Here is a 24,007-nt window from a genome sequence, read left to right as displayed (position 1 = left end):
GGTGATGTCATTTAGCATTAAAGTTATAAAGTAAATAAATACATGTGTATCCTAACAGAAATCATACCCTTTAGGTACTGACCAGTATTCATCATCTTTTTTAAAACATTAATTAATTTATTTATTTGGCTGTGCTGGGTCTTCATGGCTGCCTGCAGGCTTTTTCTCGTTGCGGAGTGCGAGGCCACTCTCTGGTTGTGGTGTGTGGGCTTCCACTGTGGTGGCTTCCCTTGTTGCAGGACATGGGCTCTAGGGCACGTGGGCTCAGTGGTTGTGGTGCTGGGGCTTAGTTGTTCCATGGCATGTGGAATCTTCTGGGACTAGAGATTGAACCTGTGTCCCCCGCATTGGCAGGCGGATTCTTAACCACTGGACCTCAAGGGAAGTCCCATTATCTTTTGATTCTCTTACAAAAATTTTTTTTTTGAAAATCAAATTTTTACTCCATGAATACAATCATCAGCTTTATTATTAATTTATTGCATTATATCTGTGTCTGTGTTAGTCACTCAGTCGTGTCTGACTCTTTGCGACCCCATGGACTGTAGCCCGCCAGGCTCCTCTGTCCATGGAATTCTCCAGACAAGAATCCTGGCGTGGGTTGCGATTCTCTTCTCCAAGGGATCTTCCCGACCCAGGGATCGAACCCAGGTCTCCGCATTGTAGACAGATTCTTTACCATGTGAGCCACCAGGGAAACCCTATATATCTGCTTTTTTTGTTTTTACTTTTTTTTGGCTGTGCTCTGGTGCATGTGGGATCTAGTTCCCTAATGAGGGAATGAACCTGCCCCTCGCTGCGTTGGAAGTGCAGAATCTTAACCACTGGACTGCCAGGGAAGTCCCGATTTATCTGTATTCTCTCACAGAAAGTACTTTGACCTTGTACTTCTGTTTGTAAACCTCCTGCTTGAAATATCCTCTTGGCTCTGAAGCTGAGGATATAGAGCAGGTGATTCTAAAATTGGAATGCTTTGCTTTGGAGAAATACCTGTAGGAAGTGGCAGCCTAAATTGATGCATTTGGTTAGTATTTAAAAGCTTAAGGAGAAACAGCATAGAATAGTAGAGTCAGAGATTTGAAATCATAAGAGCAGGATTAGTCATAGTTTAGCCTTTTGATGCAGATGCCATCTCAGCAAGTTACGTAACCTCTGAGCCCTGGTTTCATAATCTCATCATTGGGCACAGTAACCTCTACCTTAGAGTTAGGAAGACTCAGTGAGATAGCTGTGAAAATGCCTTGGAAACTGACAGCAGTATGCAGATAACTTTACTGCAAGGGTTTTTTGTATTCTCTTAGCCTGATGATAACCCTACATGTTATCTTCAGAAACCCAGCCTTATTGTGCTTCTTACCAGAATCTCTTAAAAATACGGTGACACGACCTCTTGAGTCAGTCTTCAGTTTGTGCCTACTGGGATATAGGCTTTAGAGTTGCACTGTTCAGCAGAAATACAGTGAAGTACGAAGTCATTTTAAATTTCTTAGTAGCCTCATTTAAAAAGGTAACTCAAATAGGTGATTGCCTTTAATAATATATTTAACTCAGTATATCCCTAATATTACTTCACCTTGTCATCAGGATAAAAATGATCAACGAGATAGTTTAATTTTTTGTATACTAAGGCCTTGAAATCTGGAGAACATGTCAGTCTTACAACACATCTTATTTTAGATTGACTGCAGTTCAAGGGCTCAATGCCCATGTGTGGCATGCCACCTTCTCCATGCAGTAGTGAACGAGACATAGAGACTCATTTTCGTCAGGAAGGTTCCTCTAGCAGAGGAAGAGAGACAGTCCATAAGCACCAAATATAAGTAAGACAGTAGTGATTTGTTCTGTCAAGAAAATACAGCAGTCGTGTGGGCATGACTGGAGGCCACGTTAGCCAGGATGACCAGGGAAGATCTCCTGGAGGTGTTGCGCCAAGACCTGAATGATTGAAAAGGCAAAAGCTGATCGTGTGAAAATATGACACATTACAGGGCCAGTGTGAGGCCCTGAAATGGGGTGATTCTGCTGTGTTAGTGAACTTGGTGATACGGCTGAATTAGGGTAAGCTGAAAAAAACGTGGGAGGAGATGAGAGAGGTTGGCAGGTTCTAGAACTGAATACAGACATACAGGCCTTGACAAGAAATTGAGATTTTTGAGTGAGATAGGAAGCCTGTGGAAAATTTTAATAGGGGTCCGAGACACATGAGATTGTAAAATACAAGTGAGATACCTATTTGTTAAAAGAATACCTCCGTTTTTAGGTATATAATTCAGTGGACCAGAAGATCAAATTGTTTAATATATACAGATACGTTTATATATATATTTAATACAGATGGATATATTTAATATCTGTTAAATATATATATATATAATATCTATTAAATATGTTAAATAGATTTAATATATCTATAAATAGAGTCAAACACCACTGAGCAACCGATGCAGATGTTTTATATAGACGTATAAACATGATTTAAGGGGGACATCTTTCAGGCACTTTGCTTCCATTATCATCTTGTTAAATTCCAAAGGAACGCTGGTGATGTACTTAGTATAAAGTTCTTGTCTGTAATTGGTTTATAAACAAAATGCCTTTGAAGAATGACTAAAAAATGTTAAAACAGTGGAGCTACAACTGATTTTCTTTCTTTCTTAAAAAACTTTTGACAGACATGTGCATTGCCATCGCGATTTCTGTTCTCATGATCCTTATCTGTGCCATGGCTACGTACGGCGCATACAAGGTAAGCAGCTTGGAAACAAGGTCCTGGGTCTTTTCCTCCATCTCTTACGCGTGTTATCTGTTGCGCCGTCTGTAAGAAGTAAGTTATGGTTGTTCCCAGTTTCCTGTAGGAATCTTTGGAAGTTTAAATCTCTTGTTAATGTTACATGGAAAACCAGTGTTACAGTCTCAGAATCATACACTGGAGGCTTTTGTGTGGTTTATCAAGTTGCCATCATGACCCACCTTAATGTATTTATACTTCTCCATTTCCCTTCATATTAAGATTTCTCTGAATTAAAATGTTTTGTAATACCAAGCATACTAACACACTCTTCTCTCTTCTGTTCAGCAACGTGCAGCCTGGATCATCCCATTCTTCTGCTACCAGATCTTTGATTTTGCCCTGAACACCTTGGTTGCGGTCACCGTACTTGTTTATCCAAACTCCATCCAGGAATACATACGACAGCTGGTACGTGACCTTCAAAATCTCAATGTCTCTTCATGAACATCCAAGAGACATCCCTATCTTTAGTCAAGATCGGGATATAAAGGAAGTAGAGATAAAAATACACATAATAATTTGTCAATTTTTAACTTGGATCTGAGATTAGAGATTTTTGAATAAAGATTTTTAAATTTCTTAGAATGCTTTTCACCCACTCCAGTGTCCTTGCCTGGAGAATCCCAGGGATGGGGCAGCCTGGTGGGCTGCCGTCTATGGGGTCGCACAGAGTTGGACACGACTGAAGCGACTCAGCAGCAGCAGTAGCAGCAGAATGCTTTTTGAGAAAACTTAACCCCCTGAGGTAGATCAGTGGTGATGACGGTATTGGAGGTACCTACCTAATTTACAAGCTGCTTACTAATTGTCTAATTTTTGTAAAATGCAATTTGCTCAGTTATCAGCAGAGGGTAGCTTTTTGCCTCTGCTGTGTATGGAAAATGGGAAACTTGATATACACTGGGTCTCACACTTAATTTGACTGTAGAACCCCTTTCTTCCTCCAGCTTCTTTTTCAGGCTGGTTTTCTATTAAATGTCCTTTGTAACCTTATGAGTGAATATGGGTGGCTTGCTGTTAAGAAGCTCATGGAGGGTGTGAGGTTAGAATACATCCATGCCTTCACGTTTTAAGATTGTTGTGTTTTAAATTAGGAATGTATATGAAAATGCAATTTCTTCAAAATCAAAAATGTTTTAAATGGAGAGAATGTTCAGTCTTTGGAGGTTGTAATAGTAGTGTCTGAGCATGGGGGAAGAAGCAGGTTGTTTACCGGGATGAAGACAGAAGACTGGGGGTTTGATGTGGTAACAGAGGTCAAGAAGGTCAGTGGAAAAGAGACGTGGAGGGGAGGGAGGCAGGCCAGAAGTGTGGCAACTGCTGCTGCTAAGTCGCTTCAGTCGTGTCCGACTCTGTGCGACCCCAGAGATGGCAGCCCACCAGGCTCTCCCGTCCTTGGGGTTCTCCAGGCAAGAACACTGGAGTGGGTTGCCATTTCCTTCTCCAATGCATGAAAGTGAAAAGTGAAAGTGAAGTCACTCAGTCGTGTCCGACTCTTAGCGACCCCATGGACTGCAGCCTACCAGGCTCCTCCATCCATGGGATTTTCCAGGCAAGAGTACTGGAGTGGGGTGCCATTGCCTTCTCCAGTGTGGCAACAGGAGTTCCTGATCTTTCGGGGGCCTGCCTGGATCACGTGGCTAGTGCTTAGTGGACCACGTATGAAAAGCCTCTAGAGTATCAGGTGGTCATTGCTGTAGGAAATAGCTTCTTTTTGCTTCTTAGAAAACAGGTCTGTGTTTTCATAGAGTGTAGTGTCAAGGAAATTCTGGTGTTTTCCCATGAGCTAACTTAACATATTATTTCTTGTGATAACAGCCCAGTGTTTCTGCGTGAGGGGGTTTATACGTGACCCGCAGGTTGTAGAACTACCACTGTCTGTAAGGACGTGGGCTTGACTCTGTAGTGATCGTCTGGCACTGAGCTCCTACCGTCACCTGGGAATTGTGGAGGAAATAGGATTGCCACGTAGCCCGCCCCGTGAGGGGGTTGGGAAGGTGTGTCATGAGGTAGAGGACATCAAGGCAAATCATGACTATAGTCCTGACCACTGTAAGGTTTATAAGGAGGAGAAAGGCAGGCATTTAGAGCACTCCTGATGCTCCCCAGACTTCCTGTCACACACGCATCGTGCAGTCTCTCTGTACCCACTTGTAAAAAACGTTAGCGACGCTGACAGTGATCCTAGTATCAGTTTAGAAAATCACTATCTACTTCTTATTTGTAAGTATAAACCAAATTATACAAGTAGGTATCTTCTGAATGTCCTTCTTGAAGATCCGTGTGGGCGGAACGAGCCGGGGCTCCGGGTTATCATAGTGCCTAAGCGGCAGTCAGCAGTGAAAGGGGGCGTCAGACTTGCCCTGATACTGCGGCTCTTGTTGAGAAGTTGAGATACAGTGAGTCTGGGAGACTTGTCTGAGAAGGCTGATGGAGAGAAGTCCCAGTGCCTGCTCTTTTCATGTGGAGCCTTGTAAAACACAGATAAAGTAAGCTGTGCATGTGTTTTATAGGTCTTAACTAGATATAGAAACCACGTTCAGATTTGTGGGGTAAAGAGTGTAAAAGATCTTTGTGGAAAGGGTCTCACCCACTTTAATCCCGTTTCCCACACATACCACCCCCCCCTCCCTGCATGTTTCTGGAAACAGTAAGATTTCATGTTGGTCTTGTAAACAACATCCATTTATTTTCTTCTTAGCCCTTTGAGATCAGTACTACAGACGGCCCTTTCAGGTTCCAGGGGGCAAGGGCCTGTTTGATGAGCTGATCACAAGGAATGACTTAGATTTTATTTCTTAGGTATTTTGCCAGAATGGAAGGGGACTCTGAAAACCGGTGGGTGAGGGTCCCCCTGGAGAGGGCCAGCCACATGAGTCACGAGTTTTCTCCTTTTTTAAGTCTCAGATTACTGCTGAAGTGGGAGTATTGGGTGACGGGGAGAGATGAAGGGTGACCACACACGGAGCTGCCTTCCACATACACTGTCTAAGCCGATTACCATGAGAGCGTTGATCTGTGCTGAGCACATGGTTTATGGTGATGTCCTGTCATTCCCAGAAACTATATATAGTAGCAGATTTCAGTCCTCCTAAAAGGGTTTCCTTTGCCCTGGTAGTGAATCAATTTGGTCAGATGGTAGGACTTTTTTTTTTTAACACAAGTATAGTTGATTTATAATGGTAATTTACAGTGTTGATTTCTGCTGTACAGCGAAGGAATTGTTATACATAGATATACATTCTTTTTACTAAAAAAATTTTTTATTGAAGTATACTTGATACAGTTTGCCAATCTACTATTCAGCACAGTGACTCAGTTACGCACATACAGAATTCCTTTTTTAAATATTCTTTTCCATTATAGGAAAAGAATATTTTCCTATTTCTAATATCACAGGATATTGAATATAGTCCCCTGTGCTATACAACAGGACCTTGTCTATCCATTTTGTATGTAATAGTTTTGATTCTTTTTAATGCTGTAAATACCTATTAATACAAGATTCTGCTCTTTGAGAAGTAGCATCAGCAAAAATGCTCTATATAAAGAAGGCAGTATTGTATTTTAGTTTTTATTTTTAAAAGTTACTTATTTTCGATTGTGCTGGGTCTCATTGTTGCGCTTGATAATTAATGAGATTTGCCAATAAGACTCTTCTCTTTTGCAGCCTCCTGATTTTCCTTACAAAGATGATATCATGTCAGTGAATCCTACCTGTTTGGTCCTCATTATTCTTCTGTTCATCAGCATTATCTTGGCTTTTAAGGTAAGCATGAAGATTTTACTTAATGCTCTAAATATTATTGAATGTATTCGTGTATGCCACAGAAGTAGGCAAGTTTCTGTCTATTATCTTGCTTTAGATTTCTGAACGGCTTTTTGAATTCCTAACAATTTTGTTCCTTCTCTTATCTGTATGACAGAAATAAACACTCAACAAACTTAACACAGGCCAACTCGAGGTTATTCTAAAATCTGTTTGGATGTGAATAAATGAATGTTGTGCATTTATGCAGTGTGTATTATGTACCATAGCATCCATTACTGTGTCTCAGTACACTCCTTTGTAATGTGATTTTTTTAAAAATATTTTTTTCCACAGTTAACTTTTCAAAATTTTTTTAGTTGAAGGGTAATTGCTTTACAGAATTTTGTGGGGTTTTTTGTCCTTTGTTTTTAAAATGTAATAAACTTTGAACATTATATTCTGTAACAAAGTATTAGATAAACTTAGCAGTGTTATAAATTAGTTGTTTTTGGACATTGAGATAGTTTCTACTTTTTTACTTCTAAATAGTACTGCAATGAATATATTAAAATAAATGTATCTTTTGTATACTTACACATTTATTTCCTCAAGATGTATTTCTTGAAATTAGAAGGCTGTGCATAATTTGAAGGTTTTCTGTAGGTTATCAGATTGCCCTCCCCTAAAGTTGAATGACTCAGCACTCCCTGCAGCCACATTTCCCTCACCTTCAGCAACTGAGTAGCCTCTAGCTTTTTCGTCTTTGTAAATCTGGTAATAAAAACATCATAATTATTGGAACTTGATTGCTACTAAGTAGAAAATTCCCAGGTTAGACTTTGACGTTTTAATTCTGAGTACCTTTCATTGTCTTTGTTTAGGCGTAAAGTTACCCGGTTCTTTAAAAATCAGGCCTCAGTGAGCTTGAATAAGCTGCGTTTCGGGACCAGAGTGATAGCAATTTGTTGAAGAGGAGTAGAAAGAAAATGATTCATTGAAAGTCACTTAGGTCTGCATTTTCTGTCCATAGAGCACACTCTGCATTTTTTGATACTGCACGTATGGTTTAGTGGTGAGGATTTGGGTGAATTTTATAGACGGATGTTGAGGCTTACCGCCCCTGCAGCTCCTACCCCACACCCCAGATTCCTGACTGCTCAGTCAGCCCCAGACCACCCCTGGCATGAGGCTTCGGACTGTCAAATCCCACCCCTTGAGCTTTGTCACTGAAGGCTGGATTCCTCTTTAGCTTCTGCCCTATTGAAGCCCTTCAGCCATGCCTTCCTATATAATCTGTGTCTATTAATTCCAGATTTTCTCATTTTTACCTGCAAGAAGGTTAATCTGACCAAGCTACCCTGTGCCATTGCCCAGAAACTGCTCTTTAAAAATGCATTTTAATTGTGTAGCCATTGACATTTTTATTGGAAATGCTTACTTGAGATTTTGAGTCAGAGGACCTAGATTTAGCTTCAGTCACTGCTGTCTCGAGTTGTGTGACCAGAGCCTCGGTTTCTTCCTTTACTTAACAGCAGTGATAGCTACGAAAACATGCTGTAGGGTGACAGTGAGGTTAAATGAGCTGATGGGAAGGCGCATCACTCACTCACTCATCCGGTAAAGCCCCCATGTGCCAGGCCACGTCTTAGGTGATGGTGTAGGTGTCGTGCTTTTATCAGTTGCAAATCATAGTGATCTAATAAAAGGCTTCATACAAATTGTCCACAGCACTGTCTCCAACCTGTGAGTGATGTGTTATACGTAATAATTATAATAATAACTGTGTGTTTATCTGTTCTCTACTAACCAGGTTGCATTTCCTTGAGAACACAGATCCTACCTTCATTTTCCTCTCCCTTGTGGAGACTCAGTAATTGTTAAAAAGAAAATGTGAATGCATGTATGTTTTGTGTTTTCACATATCTGTTTGCCTGATTAGTAGCTCTCACAACCTAAATTCACTGTTAGACTCTCCAGTAAGTTTTATTGCTAGTGGTCCCTGGGAGCCCAAGTAGGACTTGCGTCAGTTTTACTTTGTCCTTGGTTGGCAAATAACAAAGCTTACCACCTAGCTCTCCAAATAAACGGCGGGTGTACTTAATCCTGTCAGTGCAAGTTCATGTCTTTTTTTTTAAACATTTTAATTTTTTAGTTAACTTTTGGCTGTGCCGGGTTTTACTGCTTTACATGGGCTTTCTCTAGTTACTGTGAGCTGGGGCTACTCTTCGTTGCCATGCACGTTCTTATCATTGTGTTGGCTTCTCTGTTAGCGAAGCACAAGTTCTAGGCGCACGGGCTTCAGTGGTTAGAGCTGGCAGGCTCAGGAGTTGCCGCCTGTGGGCTCTAGATCGTGGGCTCAGTGGTGGTGGTACACGGGCTTAGTTGCTCTGCGGCATGTGAAATCTTGCCGGACCAGGGATCAAACCTGTGTCCCCTGCATTGGCTGGCAGATTCGTATCCACTGCACCCCAGATATTTAATTCTTTAATCAAGATTACAGAAATGTCCAACGGAAGTAAGTTTACTGAATTAAGTTATTGGGGTTTTAGAGACATCAGGCCAATTTTTCTCCTATGGGACTGTTGAGTGAGTGTGTGCTCCAAGTGTTGCAAGGGGCCCCCAAGAGTGCAGACTGGACATAATGAGGCCCCAGACACTAAGTACTTCCCCTCCAGGTTTAACCTTCAGTTGGAGATTCATCATTTTGGAGGCCTCATGTCAGAAAGAGTTCTTGCCTTAAAAAGAACCTTCTGTTCACTGCTAAAATAGTGGACAACTTCTTGCACAGGACACAACAGAAAATGTTCAAGCATTCCTTTTTTATTTGTGTTAAAATTCTCAATGAGTCGAGGGTTTTTTGTTTGTTATTGTTTTATGGAGAAGCAAGAACATTGTTGGGTTTACGTGTAAATTGAACATACTGTGTGTACAACGTTCAAGAAAAATACCCCTTCCATCTCTTTCTCATTGTTCTCTGGTTTCAGATTATTGCCATTCAGAAAACATTTTACTAAAATAGCATTACACAATAAATAACATTTTCATCTTAACATTATCACAGAAAGTTTAACTGCAGGAACTAATAACCCCCAAGTACAAAATGCAGTTTCAGACAGCTTTCTGAGTACACTACAGAATGTTCACCTCACTCTGCTGATAAGTGTTGACACGTACCCCAATTGTCTTTAAATGTCTTTTTTTGTAAAGCAACTTTGAGATATAATGCACATATGATGTTCTCATATATATATATTCCCATATATATATATATATTCCCATATATATATATATACACATCTCCTAAAGTTCTCCCATTTAAATGGTACAATCCAGTGGTTTTCAATATATTCACAGAGTTGTATAAACACAGCTCAGTGGTTAAACAGTGTACTTTTGGAACACTGTTACCACTTAATGATGTCCCTCACCCCCACCCCCGCTCCTGGTAACCACCGATCTGCTTTGTGTCCCTGTGGGTGTGCCTATTCTGGACATTTCATGGAATCGCGCGTGGTCCTTGTGACTGGCTGCTCTGACGTTTCCAAGGTTCATCCATGCCATAGCGTGTATCAGAAGTTTCTCTCTTGCTGAATAATATTCCATTGTTTAAACAGTCATACAATGGAATATTTTGTTTGTCCAGTCTTGACAGATACTTGGATTGTTTTACTCTTGATATTATGGATAACACAAGCTCTTGTGTAGACATAACGTCTTCATTTCTCTTGGGTATATACCTCAGAGTGAACTCTCCAGGTCATGCGGTAACTATTTAAACTTTAGATAAACTTCCAGACTGTTTTCCACATGGCACCATTTTACATTCTCAACAGCAATGTAGGAGGCTCCATTTTCTCCATATCTTTAAACGTCTTTTAATCAAAGAATTTCAAAGCTAGAAAGGGCCTTTAAAATCATTTTGTTTTAATCTAATTACACATGATGGGAATGAAAGTGCAAAGAGTTCATATTTTAAACATTTCCCATGAGCTCATGCTTTATTTCTAGTATGTCTTTATTTTGAACCTGAATTTTAATGAACCTCTTTGGATAGTTCATTATGAAAATGGAAATGTTTTAGTGAATTTTATTGACCATGAAGCAGATTGACATGCTGTGAACCTCTTTTTTTATTTAAGTTGACTTGTATAATAAAATTATATATAATGATGCAGAGTAAAAATCCCAATGATGCAGAGTTAAAATGTGATGAGAATTGGCTAATGAAGTGGTTGTTCTGTAACTCTGAGGGGCAATAAATATTTGTAGAGAATGCTCCTTTCACTCCTTTTTCTTGGAAACTTTCTCCTACTTTCAGCCCAGTCCTCCCCACCACCTTCTGCGTGGTGTGGTGGAATAAGGCTGCAGTGTCACCTTTGGCCAGAAAGTTTACCCAAAATTTGTAATTTTAAAGGTGTTTTGGCTTAGTAGAGTTAATGTGTGTTTACCATTTATGTAAATAAATGTTTTACAATGTGGCTTTATCCATGGTGATATTTTAAATTATCTGAAGTTTGAAAATTAAGGTCCTAATAATGACTGCTTATTTGCAGGGTTACTTGATTAGCTGTGTTTGGAACTGCTACCGATATATCAATGGCAGGAACTCCTCTGATGTCCTGGTTTATGTTACCAGCAACGACACTACGGTAGGTCTGATTTCGCTTCACAAGGAGATCTCCACATGCCCCCTATATGATGCCTTCTCCGTGTTTCTAGTATTTGCTTTTTTCACTGTTGTTGAGACATATTCATGAGCTGCTTAGTCATCAAAGGATTCATAGTTGAATGGAATGTATTTTGTTTTCCTTACAGGATATTAAAATCTAGATGGCTGAGCTTTTGATTCACTTAAAAATTACTACAAATAGATAATATGTGCCTCTCCACATTTGTGTATCTTAAACTTGCATTATTAAACCATGGTAGATAACTCTAGTTATCGATTCTGTATGAGTATATACCTTCTCCTTTGACATGTGAAATTAAACTTAAAAAATGTGATAGTATAGGTAGAAAAAATAGCAGAGCTTTCTGCATTTTAAAGTCTTAGGCTGTACCAACTGAGTTAGCCAGGTGATGGAGTTTACTGTGTTTTTAAAACTTGTCCTGCATATGTAAGCTTTAGTAAAATAATTGAGATGATCTCTGTTATTCATACTTAAATTTTATAAACCTGTTATGTATGATTTTGGGCAACACGTCTTCACTGGAAGTGTCTTTAAAAAATCATTGGTCCTTTATGTAAATGATCTTGCCTGCCTCGTGGTAAAAGGACAAGCCCTCTAGGTACTGCCCTCCTGTGTCTCCATCACTGTGCCTGATGCAGTGCTTGATACGGGTATGGAATGCCGGATGGAAGGATGGCGAGGAATGCCGGATGGAAGGATGGTGATGGATGACATGAACATGTGGGATGGGTCATGAACATGTGGGATGGGTCCAGGTGGATTGGAGGTGATGGAACGGACAGAACAGATGAAAGGATAAATAGAGATGATGTGTCTGTTCTAAACTAGAATGGAGGTTTGTTTTTTTTTTGGTTTTGGTTTTTAAATTGTGGTCACTTGCTCATTCTGGCCTTACTGAAATAATTTAGCCTGTTCCTAACTCCATCGAGTCGGTGATGCCATCCAGCCATCTCATTCTCTGTTGTCCCCTTCTCCTCCTGCCCCCAATCCCTCCCAGCATCAGTCTTTGCCAATGAGTCAATTCTTCGCATGAGGTGGCCAAAGTACTGGAGTTTCAGCTTCAGCATCATTCCTTCCAAACAACTTCAGACCTTATAGTAAATTCACAGGTGCTAGCTGGTATCACTGATAGGTATGTGGAATTTCTGCAAGAAAGAGTATTTTATGTGAAGAGTTTTCCTAAGTCCTCAGTTAGCAGGTGTCAACTTGAGTCAGAAATGCATGAGCAGAGGTTTAAGGAGAGGCTTCACTATGATCAGATGCGCTAACCCAGTGTGCCCTTTGGGACACCTGCAAAGTCCTGGGCACTCACCACAGGGAAACACGTTCTGCCTAGCAAACCTTTAACCTTTAGAGAATTCCTTTTGGGTCAGTACGTCTCTTTAACTTTTTTTTTTTAACTTTTAATTTTATATTGGAGTGTAACTTGTGACAGTTTCAGGTGGATGGCAGAGAGACTCAGTGGTTCACGTACACACATCTATTCTTCCCCAAACGCCCCTCCCATCCAGTCTGCCACATAACACAGTTAAGAATGTTTTCCTTCTCTCTCAGTTTCTAGGATATTAGTTACCTATCAATATCTTTCTATTTTCCCTTTAAAAACACATCTCAGAATACATTCATTGTCCCGCTGAACTAGTAAAAAAGTTTGAGATTTCGGGATTTGAGGAACCACTAAAGTTGCTAAACAAGCAAGATAATATCAGAGTCTCATCCTAAATATTATGAATGTGTGGGACTTATAATACCTCCATTTTTGAAAAGTATTTCAGAGAAGATAATGCCCGTATTGCTTGTGTTTGTTTGGATGTACTTTTGGTGGTTTTTCATAGCTTTTTGAAGGGTTTTGTGTGTGAATAATATGTATATATATGTATGTATGTATATATCATATATATATATATAAAACGTGTATATATATATATACACCCACACATACATATATTTTGCATATTTTTAGTAGAAGCAAAGCAGAAGGGCTGCATAGATAGATACACCTCAGATCAAGGAATATTCTTGTTTTGTCTAGATACACCTCAGATCAAAGGATATTCTTGAAATTTGTAAAAATTGCGGTGCCTAGAGAATTTAAGAATCATGAGGGAGTCCCTAAAATGCATCCAACTAGCCTTTTAGAGGATGCTTTTATTTTCTGTTCTTTGAGATTCAGAATTAGGTAAGAATTAACAGGTACATTTTATTTAGGCTTCGATGCACTCAAAAATGCAATGGCACCCCACTCCAGTACTCTTGCCTGGAAAATCCCATGGACAGAGGAGCCTGGTGGGCTGCAGTCCATGGGGTCGCTAGGAGTTGGACACGACTGAGCGACTTCCCTTTCACTTTTCACTTTCACGCATTGGAGAAGGCAGTGGCACCCCACTCCAGTACTCTTGCCTGGAGAATCCCAGGGACGGCGGAGCCTGGTGGGCTGCCATCTCTGGGGTCGCACAGAGTTGGACACGACTGAAGTGACTTAGCAGCAGCACTCAAAAATAGTTGTACTTAAAAAAAAAATTGTTGAGACATCCCAGCTCTTCTAATAATAGGCCCTTATTCAGAAAGATTTCCAACTTGGCAGTAGTTAATAGCAGCTAGGATTTGGGACCATGGACTGGTGCGAGCTGTGATTCTTTGCTGGTGTGTTGACAGAACGTCCTGGGGGAATCGCTCCATGGTGGTTATTGGTCATTATCTTAGGCATTCTCTATCAACTTGACATTTTTAAGATAAGGAAACTGATGATATGTTTTTACTTCTCTTAAAATTCCCAGTGAACCTTCCCCCGTCCTTTTTTTTTTAAAATGAATGGTATTCCTGGGAAAGGGACATTTATCATTTCTCATACCTTGCATGGATAACACAAGATAGGGATAGATCACCATCTAAAATCTCAGCTTTCTGGCAGTGTTTTTAAAGTGTGTGTGTGTTTTTTTTTTTTTTAAATAATGGTATTGAGGATATTATTCTAAAGAGTTCTTATTATATCTAAAATAACATCCTTAACATCATAAAATATCCAGTATGTATTTAGATTTTCAGTTGCTTCATGTTAATTTTCCTGGCAGTTTATTTGCAACAGGATCTGTGGGTCAGTATATATTTTAAGACTTTTTACTTTTTTTTTTTTTTAAAGAAATAACTTTGGGCCACAAACTAGATTTAACTGATTGCATAGCTCTAATGCAGTTCTCTGTATGTCCAGTCAGTTAGTTGTTGGATCAAAGGACTTCTTATATTTATATTTCCATATTCCTTATTTGCAAGACTATAGTTGATGCATTTGTTCTTCCATCAGGAGGGAGATAAAATTCTATCTGAGATGTCAGCAGCTATTGATATCAGTTCATTAGGAATTGAAATATGATGACATTCTAGTAGTTTTCATTTACTAGCTGGAATATCCCTATGAAGAAAAACTTTCCCTCACTTTCTGTTTAATTACCCAGTGGTACATAGGCAATGATAAATACATATGATTTTGTTCTCTTTATCAGTTTTCAAACAAGTTGTTCCATAATTTTCTAGTGATGACCAGTGGGGCTTTTTTTTTTTTAAAGTAATAAATGAACTAATGAAAACAGGCCTATCATATTACAGCTGGGGATGTTCTGTTAAAAAGGACAGGTATTTTGATTAATTTTATCAGTAGGCCTAAATGGTAAAATTTACCTACTGTTCCACATTTTAGACTTTCTCAGTGGAAAAGCAAAATGATTTTCTAAACAGCTAGTACATTACCTGCCGTCTGTGGGTCGCACAGAACCGGACACGACTGAAGTGACTTAGCAGTAGCAGGAGCAGTACATTACCGTCCTTATTAATGCTCAAATTGTGCCATCTTTCCCAATTAGGGCCTCTTCAAGTTGGCATCTTTATATAACTGGTGGTCTGAGTGCTTCCTTGCTGTCTCGCTGACATTGACATTGTTTTAGGCTCACCTTGTCCATATCCTGTCCTAGACCTGGAATCAACTATTTCTCTAAGGAACCCTGCTTCCTTTCAGTAAGGACCATAATCTGCATTTCTAGGGTTGGAGAATGGATTTTTAAAGAGGTCTCTACATATTTAAAGATTGTTTTAACTAGTACTAAAGGAATTCTAGTTAGCTTACTTAAAAAAAAAAAAAAAAAAAAAAAAGACAACAAATATACTGAAGCCTCCCTCTGCACCCTAAATAGGGATTTGAATGATGTAGTTCTGTCATTCCCCTGGTGTCCTAGCTTTATTAAGATATCCTCATAGTGTGTAATAATGTATGTTTCCCCGTTGCCCATGTCTTTATTGGGAATCCACATGGACATAATAATAACACGTTGTGTCTTTCATTTCCTATCAAGTGTTAAGCCAGATGGCTTTTCTCCCAGGCTGAAGAGTCTCAGGGTGACCTCTGTGGGAGGATAACTGGGGCTCTGGTTGGTAGAAAATAAATGTGCTTCCGTTTTCTTCTCTAAAACAGCACACATATTATTCGGCAAATACCTACTTTTTCAGATACTACTCAGGGAGAATAGAGTTATTAGATATTGGAGGTTATTCTCTGGGTTAATCATTCTAGTTTCTTAACTAAACCAAAGCAAAAATCTTTGAAAGAAACACTTGAAGATAGAGAGGTCACAAGCACTATTAGTTACAATGCCTCTTGGGGTCTTGGGTTTTTTGTTCCCCCCATGATGCTCTTCCAGTGTATGCGGACTTGGGCTTAGGTCATTTCTGACTCTTTGTGACCCTATGGCCTATATACCTCATCAGGCTTCTCTGTCCGTGGAATTTTCCAGCCAAGAATACTAGAGTGGCTTGCTGTTTCCTGCTCCATGATGCTCTTAGGCCAAAAGAAATACCTCATTGTTGATTTCATTAAGTAGTCAGGTCCAGACTACTTTTGAGTATTAGGGTAGTACCTAACAGGCTTTGTAGTATTTTACTTGAGCATTTAAAATATCCCTTTGAGTCACTGCCATACAATATAGGGTTAGGCACCCTAAGGAGATGCAGTCTTCTCTTTAGAATGTTGTAGAAATCATGTTCTAGATACATACTATGTTACATAATACCACATTCACTCCCCTGCCTTCATCAAAATCAAGCCTTAAGAGGAAGAGCATATTAAAATACTAAACATGTGGATTATAGAAATAGATTTCTTTCACATTCAAGTTTATGCAAATTGAACTGTTAAAACCTCTTTTAATTGGCTAATAGCGGCAAAAACTTGTCACTTTAGCATTCTTGCCTGGGAAAATCTCATGGACAGAGGAGCCCGGTGGGCTGTAGTCCATGTGGTCCCAAAGAGTCAGACAGGACTGAGCATAGAAACAGCCAGGCCGGCTCTGAAGATCTCTGCCAGTCCTGGGCACTTCAGATTTATGTCCATTGAACATAACCTCACAAAACAGCCCCTTGACCACAGTAATCTGCCTGTATGAACCAGAGGGTCTAGGAGGCAGTGTGGAGGGAATGGGGGGCAGAAGGTTCTTTGATAACAGGATTTGAAACTTCAGCCTGTGAGTTACTAGCTCTGAAGCTTGTGACCTAGTGAGTACTAGAATATGAGTGAGACATCTTATTTGTAATATCTCCGTTTTAGGTATCTTCTTTTCCCTTGTAATTAAGTAGTTTGTGTGATCTAAGCTTTTTATTTTTAATTTTAAAATTGTGAGAGGTTGAGGTAGACTTGGCAACATCTCAGAGAAGCAGAGAGAACATTCAGGAGACCATTTCCATGGTGAGGGTCAGGGCGATGGTGAAGATGAGGCGGTGGTGACGCAGGGCGGTAGCAAAGGGGGTGAAGAGAGGGGAGATTGGAGAGGGCTGTCGGAGGCCCCAGCGATCGCTGCTAACGAGGGAACGTGGAACAAGCGTGATTTCCCAAGACGCCGCTTGCTGTGACTGTAATCAGATCCCTCACCTGAAGGGTAGGAGCTGACCCGGACTGAGAGGTAACCGGCCAGCCCTCGTCTCCGCAGCTGTGTTCCCGCAAGCGTCATCCAGCTGAGCGCTGCGGAACCCAGTGAGGTCCCTCCCTTCTCTGCCTCTGCCTCCCGCTCAGTGGCTTTTGTACTGTGGGTTTCTCCCCAGACACTTAGGTCACAATGGCAGGCTCTGGGCCGAGTGCTTTACGTATATGAACCAGGTTGCACAAGAGTCCTTGAAGTTGACCCCCTGGGTAGCAGAGAGGAAACCGAGGCGCCAAGTGGGTAACTTCCCAAGAGGACACTGTGGTGAGACCTGAGGCGCGGGGCCAGTGATCACCACCGCCTCAGCCCTGCTCCAGCCCTGTTCTTCGCCCCATGGTCCTCCCGGACCGTCAGACCGTCACCGGGGCTGGCTGCGGCCACAGCCTGCGTTCCTCCCTAACGGGGTGTGGGGTGGGCTTGGACAAACAGGAGAGGAGCAGGAAAGCTATTTGTTTAGATGATTCTTCTCAAGGAAAAGTCACAGACTTTCAGAGCAGGGGAACTTTCTTGTTTTGCTTATTTTTGCTCTCTAGCCCAGTGGAAGGAATGGGAGGGTGGCTTAAAAAAAGAGGTGGAAGGAAAGTTAAAAATAAACTTGATAACACCCGAGGCAGCTGCCTTGTTTGTTTAGATACATGTATGTGTATATGTTTATACATATATTTTCCTTATATGTATTCTTTTTCCAATTTTTCCCCGTTTAGGTTATTAGGTAATACTGAGCAGAGTTCCCTGTGCAAACAGTAGGTTCTTGTAGCTCCCTTGTGCTGAATAGCCCCGCCTTCTATATAACTCAGCTTCGTATGTGCACATGGCTTCAGATAGATTTCTCTGTTGGTTCTAATAGAAAAACATCATGGCCTGGATACCCGCTGAAATTTTCCCTGGAAAGCATTTTCCCTGCTTTAATGTATTCCATGCTTCAATCGGACAGTGTGTGACATTAACTCAGCTCATATATCTTTCATCCCTTCAGTAAAATATAGCGTTTGAAAAAAAAATCGTAATCTGTTGAAAGTTATCTCTGACCCATATAACTTTAAAGTTACTTCATCCAGAGAATATCTGCAGCAGTCAAATCAGCACATTGATGATATTTTGACACCTAAAGCTTCTGAAAGAAGAGTTCAAATAATTCAGTTTCCATTGTGAACCTAAATAAAGAATATTAGTCAGTTGCTCAGTTGTAACCTTTTTATACTAGCGAGTGAAGAAAAGTATAAGAGTAGCTTTGCAGTGAACCAAGAATAAAATCACCCTCCATTTTCATTGTGTTTTACTTTAAAACACACTCAGAACTTGATTTCTTATTTTATCCCACATGTCCAAAATAGAATTCATGTTGACTTTATTCTAGGGACAAAGACATTGAATTTTATCTTGTAAATCCTGAGAAATTTTCTGGGAATATATATTAAGGAAGTCAAAGTTAAGTGTGTATATATATATATATATATATATGTTTAAGATGTCCTGTAGCATTGTTTTTGTAAATTATTTAATTTTGTTTGGCTGTGTGAGGACTTCTCTCCAGTTGCTCTAAACTGGGGCTACTTTCCAGCTGCGGTGCGTGGGCTTCTCACTGTGGTGGCTTCTCGTTGTAGAGCACGGGCTCTAGAGCTTCAGTGGTTGCAGCACATGGGCTCAGCAGTTGTGGCGTTTGCCTTGAGCCATGTGGGATCTTCCCAGATCAAGGATCGAACCCGCATCTCCTGCATTGGCAGGTGGATTCTTTACCACTGAGCCACCAGGAACCCCTGGCATTGGTTTTTAATAGCAGAAGTATCTAATCTCACTGTCTAATAATTGGGAACTGGTTTGATTTAATAAAGGCATGTCCATTTGATAAGACGTCCTTAAGGCCGTAAAAATCATGAGCAGTGTAAACAGCAGAAGAAAGGCTTTTGATGTTTTTTAAAAGCAGAATATAGAAGTTTGTGCTCCAGCTAGGAAAAAGCAAAGCTTGTAGACAACAGATTAGATTCTAGTAGAAATTAAGCAGTTGATTTCTTGAGTAGTAGAAAGCAAAGTAGAAGACATTTTTCCCTTCCCATTGAGGGGAAGTGATCACTTCCATCCATCCCTGGAAGAAGTGTGTGGTGAAGAAGACCAGGTAAAAGGGGGATCTGAAGTTTGAAGCAGTCCTTCCAGTCCAGAGGGCCCTGGCGGCTGCTGAGCAAGGCAGCTGAGCCCAGCCGGGCGGGCAGCCCCTGGAAGACAGGGTCGAGTCCTGTCCTGCAGAGGTGGGCACCGGAGGTGGCATAGCACATTCAGGCCTGGGTGCCAGGAGCGGCTGGAACCTGTGGTCGGGTTTCTATGGTGATAGTTCACAGAGCGTTCCCTCGCCCGCCTCAGCCGTCAGGTGTTTTCATTTTAGATACAAAATGTAGTTCTTGAGATATTTATTTTGATCAAGGTAATGTATATATATTTAGATGTCAGTATTTGAGATACATTTATTTGAACATGAGACCCTTAATTGCATTTTAACTTTCTGTTGGGGCTGCTATATTGTTTTGGTGTTTTCCTGCCCAAATATCCCACCAGGGAGGACTTTTGACCCAATTCAAAAGATTTGAGGTATGAATTCTATGTAAGTATAATCTGAAAGAATTTGAGTAGCTTCTCTGCTGAGAATTAAGGGAAATAGTGACTTCCTCCTGTAATATCAATTTATAGTGGTTTTTTGTGAATTGATAAAATCAGCGTGGCTTGTGGGATCTTAGTTCCCCAACCAGGGATTGAACCTAGGCCCGCCAGGAAACTCCTGGTGTAGTCAGGATTTTCTCCTTCTGTAGTCAGGGGTGGGGCGTGGGTGGTCCTCACTAGAGTCCTCCAAATTCATTTATGTTCTTCCATTGGCTATATATTGCACTATTATTTGGGTGCTTCTTATTGTAAAGTGCTGTGGGTTACAAAGCACAGGCTAAATTCAGGTGCTAAAATGTATAAAAACGTGTACCTTAGAATTAAAAATACATGGTTGTGTGTGTGTGTCTCTGTGTGTGTGTGTGTGTGTTACAGGTGGGAGTGTTTAGAAAGTTTGGGAACAGTTATTTTAGATGGCTTCGATAAAGTCGGACTTTCTTTTGTGATGATCCTGTCTGAAATGCCCAAATGGCAATTTTAGTTAATCATGGAGAGTCATGATTCAACTATCCCTCCTTTCCTTTTTGGCCTAAATTAAGGGGCAAATATGATAATGTAAATGTTGCCTGTTTGTTTGTTTTAACTTTTTATTTTGTATTGGGGCATAGCCAATTAACAACAATGTCATGGTAGTGTTATGTGAACAGTGAAGGGTCTCAGCCACACGTAGACACGTGTCCATTCTCTCCTAAACTCCCCCCATCCAAGCTGCCACATAAATGGTTGCCTGTTTTAAACCAGGTGCATTGTAGACTATTAGGGGTGTAATAAATGGTGAAGACATAAATAAATATTCTGACTACTCGGGATTAATTTAAATGGACCTTTGTTAGATTCTAATGCCTGTAAATGATACAAGTGATTTGGGGCTGTGTACTTTCACATTATCACATCTTCTAAGGTCAGAATTTTTTTTTTTTTTTTTGGTCTATAAAAAATAGACAACTGCATGCTCAGTTGTGTCCAACTCTGTGTGTGTCCATGTGTCTGTCCAACTCTTTGCAGCCCCATGAACTGTAGCTTCCCAGGCTCCTCTGTCCATGGAATTCTTCCAGACAAGAACGTTGGAGTGGGTTCTCGTTTCCTGGGCTTCCCAGGTGGTGCTAGTGGTAAAGAAGCTGCACACCAACGCAGGAGACACAGGAGACCTAGATTCGGTTCCTGGGTCAGGAAGATCCCCTGCAAAAGGGAAATGGCAACACTCTCCAGTATTCTTGCCTGGGAAAATCCCATGGACAGAGGAGCCCGGTGGGCTGTTAGAGCCCTTGGGGTTGCAAAGAGTCGGACATGACTTGAGCACACACACGCACCATTTGCTATTCCAGAGGATCTTCCCAACCCAGGGATCAAACCCACGTCTCCTGTGTCTCCTGCATTGGCAGGTGGATGCATTACCACTGCGCTACCTGGGAACCCTCTGTAACTAAAGAGTCATCTTTAAATTTGTTAGGGTTAGGGTTTTAACCTCTAGTCCTGAACTCTACTTTCTCTTCAGTTTTTTTTTTTTCTCTTCTCTCTTTTGCTGTCAAATTGATCTGAAATGTAAATCTGGTTTTGTCATTCCCAGATTTAAAAGTCTTCAGGATTTCTGCTGTTTATTACCGTAGCGTTTCCCAACTGTGATGTCATTCCCACTCTGCTATATGACAGTCATTTGTAACTAGTGGGGTTATATTTTAAATCTGAGTTTGCCAATGGTTTGCTTTTTTTTTTTTTTTTTGTCCTTTGAATAAATAAAAACAGATTTAGCATTTTCTCTCCAACAACATCAATCTCCGCTCTACAGTCTTACATTGTAATATTTTCTTGAAGCCAGAGGAGGGAGTGGAGTGATAACTTCATCCTGCCAAGTTCATCTTATTTGTGAAGCGGCTGTGAGGCACTGTTAACTGATGCGTTATCAGCAGCTGTAGGTTTCATGAGCTGTGGTGCTGTCACGAACACTGTGCCCCTTGCCTCCTTCCCCTCAAAGGAGCCAAAAAAACAAAAGGATAAGGAAGTTTCCGTTTATAGTGGTGGTTTCTTTATTTGTCCACACTTTGGTGAGAGCGAAGGGCAGTTGGTTTTGTGCAAGCTCGCCTGTGTATGCCCACGGGTGTCTCTCGCACGTGGCATCACCAAGGCTCCCATCCTCTGCTGGTGGGGAGGACTGTGAGTTTATCAAGACAGTGGTTCCACTTCCCAGCCTTGCTGACAAGCCCGGCTGGGGTCTTGCCTGTTGTTCCAAGGCTCCTCATCGCTTGTAATCTGAAGCACCCAGGTCTTCAGGTGAAGCACACCATCTGCACCTTTGCCGGTGTTTCTCAGTTTGTCGGGGACAGTTCACATATGCTCTCCCTAGCTCTTAGGTGGGCATTCTCCAGCCTTCAGTCCTCATCTGCTTCCCTAGCACCAGGCACAACAGCTGCCCTCTGGTGGCTGCTCGGGCGTCCTGGGGTGAGGAGTGAATGAATGGACGTGGTGTTCTAGCCGCAGGCACTTCTGATTTTAGAACCGTAACTAAATGAGAGGTGCCCACACCTCTGCAGACGTGGCAGCCTGTAGGGGAACCGTGTCCGTGTTGTCTTCTTTCTCATGCTTCAGTTACTTTTGTTAAGTTTGGTAAAGGAGGGAAGAGGGTAAGGCTAGGGGCAGTGGGCTGGAAGATCAGCTCTGGGGGAGGTGAATGCCACGTCCACTCCCAGCTTTTGAGGTCAAAGGAATCGTGACCTGAAAGGTCTTTTCCAGAAGAGTTACTCATGGTTCCTCCGCTGGGCCCTGGGACATATCCTTCATAGTCAAGAATGGAAACACTGTCAGGATTCCTGAGAGAGAGGGAGCGAGCGAGCGAGCCACAGTTACGTCGAATCGGCCGTCAGTTCCAGTGACCTTCCCCTGAGGCTTTTATCCAGCCGTCTGCTTGCCTCATCTTGTGGCTCAGAGCAGCTTACGTGTCACCCTGCCGCGCTTCCCGCAGCCACCAGAGCTGAGGCGGGGAGAGGAGCTCCTTTTGTGAGCCACGTGAAGCCGCTTGTGAGGAGAATGTTCATTGGTGTCGCTTTCTTAAGGAAGGGGTGTCGTTGAACTAGTTAGAATAACACTGTGTTGGCTATCCTGCAGGTTTTGGAGCATTGCTTCTGTTTACTGAGTGCCCAGGTGCTCAGCCTGTGCGTTGGGTGTGTTGCCTTCCTGACGCCCTTACCACCATCTTTCGACGAGCGTCAGTTGTGGTTTCCATTTTATAAGGACGGAAGCTGAAGGTGTTAGTGCTTCATGCCACCACCACCGATTGCGTCTAGAATTTGACCACAGCCATATAGCTGAAATGCAATGAAAGAACTCCCATCTGGACACATCTCTGTCTTAACAGCCTGTGCTGACAAAGGACATGGAAATGTAAGACTCTTCTCCTTTAGAAACTTTTTGGAGGGGAGAGTGGTAAACATACAAAACAGTTAATACCACAAGAGACGATACAATTTAATTGATAAGCTGCTTACGTAAGTGCTTCAGAAGAGTGCTGTACTATAGTTACTGCCATTTCTAGTGTTACTCTTATGACTTCATATTATCTATAAAGAATATGGAAATATCTAACTGATGTTTTTATTTTATTTTAAAAACTAATTCATTTGTCTGATCCCAGAGAGCAATAGTGGTAAAGAATCCTCCTGCCAGCGCAGGAGACATAAGATTCCAGGGTTTGATCTCTGGGTCAGGAAGATACACTGGAGCAGGAGATGTCAACCCACTACAGTATTTTTGCCAGGAGAATCTCATGGACAGAGGAGCCTGGCGGGCTACAGTCCATGGAATCACAAAGAGTTAGACATGACTGAAGGTCTGAGCACACACACAGTTGCATAGCATAATTCAGAGGAGAAGAATAATTGTGTCTGCTGCTGCTGCTGCTGCTAAGTCGCTTCAGTCGTGTCCGACTCTGTGCGACCCCATAGACAGCAGCCCACCAGGCTCCCCCGTCCCTGGGATTCTCCAGGCAAGAACACTAGAGTGGGTTGCCATTTCCTTCTCCAATGCATGAAAGTGAAAAGTGGAAGTGAAGTTGCTCAGTTGTGTCCAACTCTTCACGACCCCATGGACTGCAGCCCACCAGGTTCCTCCGTCCATGGGATTTTCCAGGCAAGAGTACTGGAGTGGGGTGCCATTGCCTTCTCCGGTAATTGTG

General features: G+C 41.5%; 1 protein-coding gene across 1 annotated transcript in view; it reads left to right on the top strand.

Annotated features, from left to right (window-relative positions):
- The window catches only part of LAPTM4B (lysosomal protein transmembrane 4 beta), a 64,480-nt gene that overhangs the window by 32,108 nt on the left and 8,365 nt on the right, over window positions 1–24,007 (top strand). The window contains exons 3-6 of the mRNA XM_055546596.1: window positions 2,673–2,746; window positions 3,077–3,199; window positions 6,462–6,560; window positions 11,096–11,191. Of these exons, the coding sequence (XP_055402571.1) occupies window positions 2,673–2,746; window positions 3,077–3,199; window positions 6,462–6,560; window positions 11,096–11,191 (392 nt within the window). The remainder of the gene's footprint in view (window positions 1–2,672; window positions 2,747–3,076; window positions 3,200–6,461; window positions 6,561–11,095; window positions 11,192–24,007) is intronic.

This window comes from Bubalus kerabau, chromosome 14 (assembly GCF_029407905.1).
Source record: "Bubalus kerabau isolate K-KA32 ecotype Philippines breed swamp buffalo chromosome 14, PCC_UOA_SB_1v2, whole genome shotgun sequence".
Lineage (NCBI taxonomy): Eukaryota > Metazoa > Chordata > Mammalia > Artiodactyla > Bovidae > Bubalus > Bubalus kerabau.
This window is presented reverse-complemented; position numbering and strand designations above follow the sequence as displayed.